The sequence below is a fragment of the Amblyraja radiata genome, chromosome 2, assembly GCF_010909765.2.
Source record: "Amblyraja radiata isolate CabotCenter1 chromosome 2, sAmbRad1.1.pri, whole genome shotgun sequence".
Classification (NCBI taxonomy): Eukaryota; Metazoa; Chordata; class Chondrichthyes; order Rajiformes; family Rajidae; genus Amblyraja; species Amblyraja radiata.
In genome coordinates, this window is record NC_045957.1 from 98,150,261 (window position 1) to 98,163,395 (window position 13,135).

The 13,135-nt window shown below is 39.3% G+C and overlaps 1 protein-coding gene across 3 annotated transcripts in view; it reads right to left on the reverse strand.

Moving 5' to 3' along the window:
• The window catches only part of satb1 (SATB homeobox 1), a 141,452-nt gene that overhangs the window by 71,993 nt on the left and 56,324 nt on the right, over nucleotides 1-13,135 (reverse strand). For all 3 annotated transcript variants that reach the window (XM_033050944.1, XM_033050937.1, XM_033050953.1), the window contains one exon: nucleotides 1,296-1,505. In XM_033050944.1, coding sequence (XP_032906835.1) covers nucleotides 1,296-1,505 — 210 coding nt within the window. The remainder of the gene's footprint in view (nucleotides 1-1,295; nucleotides 1,506-13,135) is intronic.

The following is a 13,135-nucleotide window of genomic DNA, read 5'->3' on the forward strand; positions in this document are numbered from 1 at the left end:
TGAAATCCCGTATGAGTATGAGTAGATCCTCATCTAATCTCCAATTGTCCAAAAGGAACTAAATTTTCTAATAATGCCTTGCACATTCTCACCCAAATCATTTATATAGATGACAAACCACAATGGGCCCAGCACCAATCACTGAGGCACACCATTAATGACAGGGCCCCAGTCTGAAAAATAACCTTCCACCACCATCCTCTGCTTTCCACTGTGAAATCAATTCTGTATTGTTAGCCAGTGCTCTCCCTGGATTTAGACTGTTGGTGTTGTCTGGATCAAAGTGTGGGTGGCTTGGTGCAATGGATCAACAATAAATGGGCTGAGCATTTGCAAAATTTGCTTTGTGAGCTCACTGTCAGTAGAGTGGGAAGCCATTTGTGTTTGGTTCAGAGGTCGAAAACTATGGGGTAAAAATCACATTTAAAATGTCCCGTAATCATATATAGTAATGATTATATTTGCACTGTATTTCACTTCCAAACTTCAGTTTCCATTGACTTAAATTTTTAGGGCATTAACTGTGGATACATTTCTATTCCAAAATGATCAATTTCTATTTTTTTTTCCCAATGCAGGAAGTAATAGGAGCAAATGTGTCACCGGTCTGTCTACAAAGCAGAGATTTGTGCAGTGAGAGCATGGATCAGAGAGATCAGCACATGGAGATTAGCAGATCAAGTTTGTGCATTCCTCGTTATATGGCCATTAAAGTAATCATCAAAAAATATAAAATTTTGCAAATAAGGTACTGTTCGATTCACCTCTACCTCATTGTTGGCATTGGACTTAGTTTATGAAGCTGAAGTGCTACAATGCTGCGAACTATATTCTACACTCGACACTCCACCGATATTGCACTCAAGTTTGACGATTTTATTGATGTGTGGTATTATATGATCTGTCTGGTCAGCATGCAAAACAAAGCTTTTCACTGTACATGCGACAATAATAAACCTAAACCTTGAATTCCATGCCTTTACAAACCTTTTCTCGGATTGACTAAGATTCAACCTTTGGAGCAAAGAATCAGAAAATTCCACACAATGGATAATACATTTATGAAAGCCTTCCTTTTAATATTTTTTAAAATTGTGTAAAATATGACATATGAGTAAATAATCTGACAAAAAAATTATATTATTTGAAATTGGATAGTCTGAACCAAATGCCAAATTTAAAAAAAAGTTCACAACAACTCAAAATGAAGTATTTTTTAAATAAATTACATTCATTTAATCACACAAGCAGCTTCAGAAAATACATTAAATTGGGAGTTGTTATTTAGTGGTTACCTGTTGGGTACGGTTAGGAGAACTTATCAAAGGTGCAGTTCCAATCCCTGAGGCTGCATTGAGGCTTCTCTCCCTTTCATCCTGGTAAATACGGTCCCTTTCTGCTTCAGGAAGGTTTAGAAAATTCTGCATTGCTCTCAAATTGACCAACAAAGACTGTGAGGCAATCTTGGGGTCCTCTTCCTTTCTGAGTATTTCAGATAGTAGACCCTGCATAAAGGAAAAAGCAGAAACATCATTCAGATATTTTTGTGAATTGAACTTGACCAAAGACCACTAAATATTCACTCACTGCTTTGCTGGAGTTTCAGAGTCAACCATCAATGATAGCGAGAATACATTAAAGCTCAATTAGATGTTTTGGAAGAAAGACTCAATTGTAATTCTAATTTTATAACTGTCTTCTCCAGCAGTACATTCCTATTCGTGATACAAACCAGAGTATAGGAGATCACTACACAAAACTTAAACAAAGCATGCTGTGGTAAATCTACAAATTGCACAATTGTGGCAAGCTAAATATGAAGGATATTGCAGCAATAGTGCATGACTAATTTTGCAGTCAACTTGTTACCGGTTGTTTTATAAATACAATACAGATCTTTCTTTATTCAAGCAGAACTTTCAATACATTTTTAATTAACATTGTCATTTCCATTTTCAAACAGTAAAAATGTATTCTCCATACATAACCTCTGTCAATATAAAAATATTTGACAGAAGTTAAAATAACTGTTTACCAATATTTCAGACTATCTGTATGAGGCAAAGCTTCACAGACCTGATGAGTATGGAGCACTCAGATGTAAATGTTAATGCGCATTTCATTGCCATCTGTTAACAGATGCTGTGTTAGCTGCAAGAATATCCACACACGAAGGAAGAAATAACTGCTATTGGGTTAATAGATGCAAATATTTGTATGCACCAGCTTCTGATGCTGCACAACTTTGTTTTTCAGGTGGATATTATTGGCAAGAGAAAAATTTTAAAGATTTTTCATAATGGCGCTGTTTGCATTACTTATACAAACTGATCAACTTTTCATATAACACAGGTACCACATTGCTGCAAACGTAACACCAGTTTACTGTTAAAATACACTTCAGTAATTCCTAAGCAGATGCCAAATAAACCTTAGAGTACTGAATCTGCAAAAAAAAAAAAAAAAGATTTGTTCCCTATAGGCCTGACTGTGCATAAAATGGCTGACTACCTTTAATGTTCATTTTGGAACAGTCACCGTGCTTTCAACCACTTTATGGATGGTTGCAGCTGTATGTATAACTATTATCAGATTTACAACAACAAGAGAAGAACTGTGAAACACAGAATTTGAGTAATATCTCCAAGTTATTAAAAATACAATTCCCATTTGTTCTCTTGTCAATTTCATAAAATTGAAAATAACCAGCAGTGATTTCTTTGTGTACTCAAACTGATTTACAAATCAGACTCCCAGTATAGAGACTGTTGCAATCAAATTTAAATGAAAGAAAAATTACCATGATGAAACTAACTACGCAAATTCAAACATTGGATAATAGTTTTATTCCTCTGTGGATTTATAAAACAGCTGCCCAGGCAAAGAAATCCTCACACTTCACCCGTGCTTAATAATCTTTCATACAGGGCTGTGCCAATCGATTTTTTAACAAATTGTAATCAATTCATCTACTTGTCATCAAGCCAATACTTCTGAGCATGACATTAATATGGTACTGCAAATCTCCCGTTAAGTTGTTCAAACCTATTTCTACAGATCTCTTATAATACTGTTCACACACACCAAATCATTCTCAAAAGTGTAGTCACAGGAAACTGCAGATGTTAGGTTATTGAGCAAAACACAAAGTGCTGGAGGAACTCAGCACAAACAGATGCTGCCTGACCCATTGAGTTCCTCCAGCCCTTTGTGTTTTGCTCATTCCAAATATGATTTTTATTTTTTGGATTATTTGTTTCAAAACTAAAAATGAAATAATTTGGTTTTAACTACATTTATTATTTAAATAATCTGCTACTGGACCTAATTAGCAAAATTATCCATTTGAACACCCTTGATTTTCGTATAGGCCAACCATATCCTTTAAATCCTGACCTATAATATTTTGATGTAAAATTGAGAAAGCTCTTTATATTAACAGTGAATATTTGTAAAATACCTAATTGAAACATTTTATACTGATTTTCTGCCATTATGCTTTAGAACCAGTCAGTGAGTTATCATAATGCTCTTGATTTATTATATAGATTTAATATTCAAGAGTATACATTTAGGGGAATCGTTTTTCTGTCCGGTAAAAAAAGGTTTGAAATCAGCACACTAAAATCAGCACACAGGCTTCTGGAATAACGGAAGAATGGAGAAGACCGTCGCACTGTGATACGGGTGTCAAGGATGATGGGGAAAATGCAGGAGATTGGGGTTAGGAGAAATAGATCAGCCATGATTGAATGGCGGAGTAGACATGATGAGCCGAATGGCCTAATTCTGCTCCTATTACATCCTATGACATTATATGCTTATAACAAGTTCTTCCTCTCAAATTCACTAATAAAATTGCAGTTGTCATGTTGTAAGCAAATAACAATTTTCACAAGTTTATGTACATTGCTTGATTTGTACATATTTCATTAAGAATTCAGTTCATAATGCCAATGTATTTATATTCAGCGATTTTCCACGTTGATTTTATTATATAATAAGTTATTAATATATGAAAATCTAAAAACTGCATATGCTGGAAATCTTAAATTAAAACAGTGTCTATCTTAATTTATTATTAATTATTAAATTGTTGAAAACATTAGCGATGCAGTGGTGCAGGTTTCCGATGGGCATTCCTTACAATGCTATGTACGACAGTGATCGCAACTTCTACTGAAGTGTGGATAGCTGTTGTCTCGCTAGGAGCTCATCCGCCCTTTGACAGGTCTTTTTTTTGGTCCTGCTGGGGGAGATGGTTTAGTCGCCGACTATCCGACCATGGAGCAGGTAGCACAGGATTACATGGTACCCGTGGCGGAGGGAACTCATCCCGACCTGACAAAAGCTCGGGGGTCACGTCACTATTAAATGATTAATATATTCCAAGTTTACTACTAGCAATATGATATTACATTGTTATAATGGTATTTAGTAAGGTAGGTTTTGCAGCCATTCATTATTACTCCAAATATATTCCGTAAACATACCAATACTTGCACACAAAAATAAACTGCTGGAGGAACTCAGTGGGTCAGGCAAATGGTGGGAAATGAACAGATGGTGTATTGGCACACCTGTGACCCACCTGGACTTGAACCTATTTCACCCCTCCCCCTCTCCTTCCACCAACATTAATTTATTCCTCTAGCTTCACAATTTGCAATGCTTCCATTTTTATCTCAACACCTTTTGCCTTTTCATCTCTGGCCTTTGTCCAAACATCTGCCTATCAAAACCCTACCTCACCTGTATAAACCTATCACTTCCAGGGCTTAGCCCTGCCTTTCCACTATTCCAGCTTCCCCCTCCTCCACCCCCCCCCCCCCAACCACTACGAGCAATCTGAAGAAGGGTCCTGACCCAAAATGGCACCTTTGTGTCTTACAATGTAAAGAGATATCAACAGTCTTGCACACCAACAACCTCTAGATGAAGTAGAGCAAAGATGAAATGGGATCTAGTTGTCACCATATCAAAGCTATAGCACACATTTGGAAGAAGTTATGTTTGTTTTCCAACCATTGAACATAGGGCTATTTATTTGTGATTAGATTATACGTGCCAATTATGGGAACACACACCGAAGCCCCAAATGTCAAATTTACTCATGGACTAGTCAATTGAGAAATGTTCATGTGTTGAAAGATAAACAAAATGAGGGAGACATTGTCCGAGCTTTTAGTATTTTGTGGAAATTCAAGAAATACTAAAATGTTAATAGAGTTCTGCGCATTTCGCCCAAGGGAGAAATTGGTCCATGCCTTCTCAATCAGCTCTGCTTGCCTGTGCTTTGGACTCAAAATACCTTTTTGCTTTATACCAACTCTGACACATAGACAAGCCATGGTAAACCAAATTGTATTCAATTTAATATTCAATTCTGAAGTACATAAAAACTAATTAAAACAAAACTTTTATTAACAAAATAATATCAATTTATGTTAAGATCTGTGCCATGGGAAGTTAAATAATTTAGTGAATCAAAGAACCAGTAGAGGTACTTTCACCAGGTGTCATATGACCGGCAGCAGGTTTATATTGACTAACTTTTGATGCTTGGTGAACAGACTTACTTCAAAATATGTAAAATTCAATAGCATGAAAAATGTTAATTGTTTGCAGCCTAAATTTACAAGGCATGTACAGTGTGCCCTTTCTAAAATGCACATCCTGGAAGTGATCCAAACGGTGTGTCATGGTAAGATGCTTGTTCTAACAGGAATCAGTGGAGCACAATTGGACTGGGATGACTTATATCTGTTCAAGCTTCGTATCAATTGCCCTGCAGCATTTGTTACTTGTAATAGGTGTTTTTGGTAGACTTTTAGTCTTCCAAAAAACACTATAAATAGCAACTGTAATGCACTATTTTGTGCAAAATGCTTCTCGAAAAGTTTCAACCACTGGGTTACAGCTTTCCTCTTAAAAACTGCAAAGAACAGAACTTTTATTTTTGTTACTGCAAAGTGAACAACATAATACAAGAACAGAGGGAACTGGAAACACCCAACAAATCAGGCAGCCTCTCTGAAAAGAGAGAGTGTTAATGTTTCTGTTCAAAGGTCCTTCGTTAGAATTGGGAAATTGAAACATGAAATAGAGCCAGCACCGCCATTCATTGTGATCATGGCTGATCATCCCCAATCAGTAACCCATGCCTGCCTTCTCCCCATACCCCTTGATTCCGCTAACCCCGAGCTCTACCTAACTCTCTTTCAAATTAATCCAGTGAATTGGCCTCCACTGCCTTCTGTGCCAGAGAATTCCACAAATTCACAACTCTCTGGGTGAAAATTTTTTTTTCTCATCGCAGTTTTAAATGGCCTCCCCTTTATTCATAGACTGAGGCCCCTGGTTCTGGACACCCCCAACATTGGGAACATTTTTTCCTGCATCTAGCTTGGCCAGTCCTTTTATAATTTTATATGTTTCTATTGCGGCCTCTAAAGTCCTGCAGAGCTGCATCATGACTTCCTGACACATATTCAATGCCCTTCCTTACCTCTGGCCTAATGACCGAACAAGCGTGAGGTGCTGCATTTTGGGAGTTTGATAGCAACATAGAAAATAAGAAAACTATTTATTTGTAAGTTGCAGAATGGATGGAAGAAGAATGAACAGGGCAAAGAGAATATCTCTGATAAGGTGGCGCAGGGTTGGTATGTTATACATTGTTTAAGGGGATGTCTCGTTGATAGATTCGTGGGGTGGTTGAAGAGAAAGAAAGTCATGGGTGTTTAAATGATGTGAAATGCAGGTCTGAACTTTTGCTAACATAGCGATTCATAGAGTGATACAGTGTGGAAACAGGACCTTCGGCCCAACTCGCCCACACCGGCCAACAACGTCCCAACTACACTAGTCCCACTTGCCCGCGCTTGGTCCGTATCCCTCCAAACTTGTCCTATCCATGTACCTGTCTGTTTCTTAAACGATGGGATAGTCCCAGCTTCGACTATCTCCTCTGGCAGCTTGTTCCATGCACCCACCACCCTTTGTGTGAAAATATTACCCCTCGGATTCCTATTAAATCTTTTCCCCTTCACCTTCAACTTACGACCTTTGGCACTCGATTCGCCTACTCTGGGCAAAACATTCTGTGCATCTACCCGATCTATTCCTCTCATGATTTTGTATAGCTCTATAAGATCTCCCCTCATCCTCCTGCGCTCCATGGAATAGAGACCCAACCTACTCAATCTCTCCCTATAGCTCACACACTCTAGTCCTGGCAACATCCTCGTAAATCTTTTCTGAACTCTTTCAAGCTTGACAATATCTTTCCTACAACATGGTACCCAGAAATGAACACAATATTCTAAATGCGCTCTCACTAACGTCTTATACAACTGCAACATGACCTCCCAATTTCTATACTTAATACTCTGACTGATGAAGGACAAAGTGCCAACAGCTTTTTGACCACCTTATCTACCTGCGACTCGACCTTCAAGGAACCATGCACCTGTATTCTTAGATCCCTCTGGTCTACAACACTACCCAGAGGCCTACCATTTACTGTGTAGGTCCTGCCCATGTTCGACGTCCCAAAATACAACACCTCACAATTCTCTGTATTAAATTTCATCAACCATTCCTCCGCCCATCTGGCCAATCGATCCAGATCCTGCTGCAATCATTCATAACCATCTTCACTATCTGCAAAACTATTAACTTCAGGCAACTCCCCTTAACATCAGCCAACTTGCTAATCATGCCCTGCATATTCTCATCCAAATAATTGATGTAGATGACAAACAGTAACAGGCCCAGCACTGAACCCTGAGGCACATCACTAGTCACAGGCATCCAGTCTGAGAAGCAACCTTCCATCATTACCCTCTGCTTCCTTCCATGAAGCCAATAAGCTATCCATTCAGCTATCTCTCCTTGGATCCCATGCAAGCTTATCTCCCAGAACAGCCTACCCTGCGGAACCTTGTCGAACGCCTTACACAACATCTACAGCTCTGCCCTCATCAACCTTTTTGGTCATGACTTCAAAAAAAATAATGTGATTTGTGAGACACGACCTCCCAAGTAGAAAACCATGCTGACTATCCATAATCAGTCCTTGCCCATCCAAATGCCTGTATATCCTATCACTCAGAATACTCTCCAGTAACTTAACCACTACAGAACCGTTAAGCTCACTGGCCTATAGTTTCCAGCATTTTTCCTGCAGCCCTTTTTGAAAAGAGGCAGAACATTTGCCACCCTCCAGTCTTCCAGCACCTCTCCTGTATTTAAGGAGTACTCGTAAATTTCAACCAGGGCTCCCGCAATTTCCTCTCTAGTTTCCCACAATGTCCTTGGATAATAGAGAATGCTGGAAATGCTCAGCAGACCAGATAGTGTATGTAGTGAGAGAGAGAGAGAGAGAGAGAGCAGAGCTAAGTTAATATTGCAGATGAATAACACTGCAGCAGAATGAGTCAGTTGCCTGTCACTTTAATGCTCCACAACACACTCAATATGACCCCCCCTATCCATTGTCTCTCACACAATTCCAATAAAGTAGCGATGTTACAAAACTTACCTTCAGCGGCGCTGCAGTTCTGCCACTGGCTGTGTGCGCAACTTTGGCACCTTTGAGGGGGGGGGAGGGGGCGGGTTTAAAATCCAGGTTTGTATTGCACGTCGGAGGCGGATTTCCTCGGGCTGCTAGCTGCTGAAGAAAAATCGATCGGACTTCCGTTACCGATTTTTTTTTTTTTTTTTTTTTTAAATCGCTAAACAATTTAATAATTAGATTAAAATAAAAAGCGACTTCTAACAACGTCAATGCCTACAACGTGATGGATCGCAAGAACTGGACAAAACAAAGGGTAAGTCGTCTATTTTACATATAATCTTGCTTCTTGGGATGGCTTTAACCTAATTTTACGTTGCAAAAATGTTATTTGGGCCCCATACGAACCGCCAGTGTCTTTCCTGCCGATATGGGCTTCAAATTCACCGCAAATACAACATTCCAATCGATCGTGTTCCAGAAGCAAGATGATTAAAATGCCCATTTTTTTTGGACAATCATGTCATAAGCTGTCTAAATTGTCTATATTTTGTGTTCTTCTCTCTCCATGATCATTATTTTTAGACTAAATATTCACTACAGTTTGAGTCACATGTATCGTGCAAAAAACAATAATTTTGATTATATTTTGAGTGGATGTTTCTGGATTAATTTATGGGAATTAAACATTAAATTCCTTCCATCTGGCATATAAATTCATGACAGTGAGATTTAAAAATCATGTTATATTGTGAATTCTTGTGTGAATGGGATTAGTTTGTTATTTGGATACTTAGGCCATTTAAAAAACATCCTTTTCTTAAGAAATGGAATCTACAGGACATTCTTAATGGGAAAGTAGTGGGCAGAAAGGCATGTCATGCGTGGTTTGAAGAGCAAAAGCCTGTAGTTTACAATGCCAAAATTGAAAAGTTGAGGAGAAACAAGGTGTACAGAGTTGCTTATTGGTTACAATCTGAGGAGTATGATGATGCTACTGATTATGATATGCCAATGTACCAGCTAGCAACTGATCTTCTCCATAAAGACTTGGTCTATTGCTAGAAATTGTAATTTATTTACCTATCTGTTACGGACATACATCATATAATACAATAATATTAAAGTTCTGATCTTGAGAATATCACATTTTTGAATTTTCAAGGCAGTCTGGGTGTTTATTACTATTTCTGTCACAACGGTCAATTTTGTAATTAGCTACAATTAGGTAATTAACTAATTATATGCTTTAATTTCAGGTCATCCAAGTAACATGTTTTATATTTGTTTCAGAATGCTTCAATCTATAATAACTGAAAATTTCATTCAGTTCTCTTAATTTTTAAGAACGTTATGGGCTTTTGACTGTCCTCAATCACAGCTTTTGTGTTAAGTCAATGGAAAAGCAATAGGGAACAAGATGCTAATTTCCAAGTATGAAAATGGCCATAACTTTGAATACTGAAGATATGAAAGTGAATTAGGTGTCAAATTAAACTTATTTTTATGCTTTATCTGATGGGATAAATTGCAGACTTGATTTTTAAAATCTCAATATTCCATCTTCCATACAGGCACTTTGCAGCTTTCTGGACCAATATTGAATTCAACAATTTTAGATAACTCACTTTGTTATGTTTGTATCAGGAGCAAACAGTCCTGCTGCAAGGTTTTCGATGTGTATTATTAACTCAATGTGCCTCTTCCCATACGCTCTCATCTGCTGGGCATTTCCGGCATTCAGAGAGTCATGTTCATAAGTCACAGGAGCAGAAGTAGGCCATTTGGCCTATCGAGCTTATTCCGCCATTCAATCATGGCTGATCTATCTTTCCCTCTCAACCCCATTCTCCTGCCTTCTCCCCATAACGCATGACACCCTTACTAATCAAATGGCTCATTGCATGGAAACAGACTCTATGTCCCATCTAAACTAGTCTGCTTACGTTTGGCTAACATCCCTTTAAATCTTCCCTAACCATGTGGCTGTCTAAATGTTTATTAAATATTGTTATTCTATCTGCCTCAATTACCTCCCTATTCAAAACTATCTTAAAACTTATGCAATTGTGATTACAATCCTCAAAAATACTCTTCCACTGAAACACCGGTCACCTGGCCAGGCCCATTTCACAACACATGGTCCAATATGTTCCCTTCTCGGCTTGGACTATCCATATACTATTTCAAGAAACCCTCAGGATACACTTGATAAATTCTGTCCTGAATAAGCCTTTAACGCAGGCCATATCTCAGTCAATATTCGGAAAGTTAACCCTGTTGCATTGGCAGCTTTTGGTAATCTGTCTACTTCTCTGTTGCTTCTCACTATCAGGGGATCTGTAGTACAATCCCATTAGAGTGTTTGCACTTTTCTTATTTCTAAGAACCACCCTTACCATCTCAACAAATGAACCATCCAGTATGTTCACCACTGTGACAGTCTCCCTGATTAGCAGTGCAACTCCTCCACCTCTTTCTCCTCCCCCTTGATCACATCTGAAACATCGAAATGCTGGAACATTGAGCTGCCAGTCATGCCCCCCCCCCCCCCCCCCCCCCATCCCCCCGCCCCCCCCCCCCACATTTGCAGAATGGCCACAACATCATAGTCCAAAGCATCAAGGGGTTGGACAGGCTAGATGCAGGAAGATTGTTCCTGATGTTGGGGAAGTCCGGAACAAGGGGTCACAGTTTAAGGATAAGGGGGAAATCGTTTATGAGAAAAACATTTTTCACACAGAGAGTGGTGAATCTGTGGAATTCTCTGCCACAGAAGGTAGTTGAGGCCAGTTCATTGGCTATATTTAAGAGGGAGTTAGATGTGGCCCTTGTGGCTAAAGGGATCAGGGGGTATGGAGAGAAGGCAGGTACAGGATACTGAGTTGGGATGATCAGCCATGATCATATTGAATGGCGGTGCAGGTTCAAAGGGCCGAATGGCCTACTCTTGCACCTATTTTCTATGTTTCTATGTATCTACCAATCCAGGCTCTATGTTCATCTAATTTCTCCACAATACTCCTTGCATTGAAATAAACATTTACAGCCCATCAGCATATTCCTTTACCTCCCCTGCCTGTCCTTCCTTTCAGACTTACTGTTTTGAATTTCTACCTTCCCATCACTCCTTCCAATTTCTGACCTATTACTCTGGTTCCTACACCTCTGCCTCTCTGGTTGAAACCATCCCGAGTAGCACAAGCAAACTATCCTGCAAGGATACTAGCCGCCTTCCAGTGCAGATGCAAACCGTCCCTCTTGTACAGGTCATCTCTGTCCCAGAAGACACTTCATTGATCGAAAAATCTGTAAGCCTGCTCCCTGCCCCAACTCCTGAACCACACTTTCATCCGTCCTTTCTTTCTATTTCCATCCTCACTAGCACCTGGCGCCGGGAGTGATCCAGAGATTACTACCCATGGGGTCCTACTTTTTAATCTTCTGTCTAACTCTATATATTTACTTCACAGGACCTCATCCTTTCTCCTACCTATATCATCAGTGCCAATGTGCACAATGTCATCGGCTGCTCGACCTCCCCATGAGAATTTTGTGCAACTGCTCTGAGACATGCTGGACCTAGTGCAATGGAGGCAACACACCATCTTGGAGTCTCGGTTGATGCCACAGAATCTCCTGTCTGTGCCTCTAACTAACGAGTCTCCTATCACTATGGCTCAGTCTGACTTTTCCCTTCTCTGCTGTGCCTCAGAACCAGGGCCGACACCGCAGGTCAGACGACTGCTGCTGCTCTACCCTGAACGGTCCTTCACCACAACAGTATCCAAAGGAGCATACTTGTTGACCAGGGGAACAACCCCTGGGGATTCCTGCACTTTCTGCCTACATAGTTTCCTAATGGTCACCAATTTACTTTCAGTCTGTACCTTAGGCACAACCACCTCATTGTAACTTTTATCAATGATAAGAATTATCTTATCTACAATTTCTTGTTGCTTACATTTTTTTTTAATACTATAGATTCAGATTCAGATTCAGATTCAAACTTTATTGTCATTGTGCAGTGTACAGTACAGGGACAACGAAATGCAGTTAGCATCTCCCCAGAAGAGCGAACATAGAATAGATCTATAGGTTTCAGCTCCGCCCTGCATTTTACAAGTTTAATATTTTCTTTTGTTTTCTCTCTAACTCTCCTCGTTAACGTATCATCCAGGCAGCTCGATAAAGCAGCTCGATAAAGCATCTTGGCAACGTTGGTCTCGCCCTGTCAGAGATATTTTCTCAATGCTATCCATCCAATTTCCCATCTTTTGTACAGCTCAATCCAACTTGCTTTCTCAACTCCCTAGTTCTAATGAGGGGCTTCAAACTGAAGCATTAACCGTGTTCCTCCTTTCACAAATGCTGTGTGTTTCAAGCACTTCCTGCCTTTGTTTTAGATTTACAGATATTTGCAGTATTAAATAAAAATGTAAGCAACAAGGTAATCTGCCATTGTGTCTACGTGGGTGAGAGGAGTATGAATCTTTACACTGAAACAACCTATTCTGAAAAAAAGTCAATGGAACATGCTGAACCCAGTAAGAAGTCACACTACTTGAAACTTGATTAGGAGAAATTGAAATGAGCGCTTCAAGCTTGCTAGCAGAA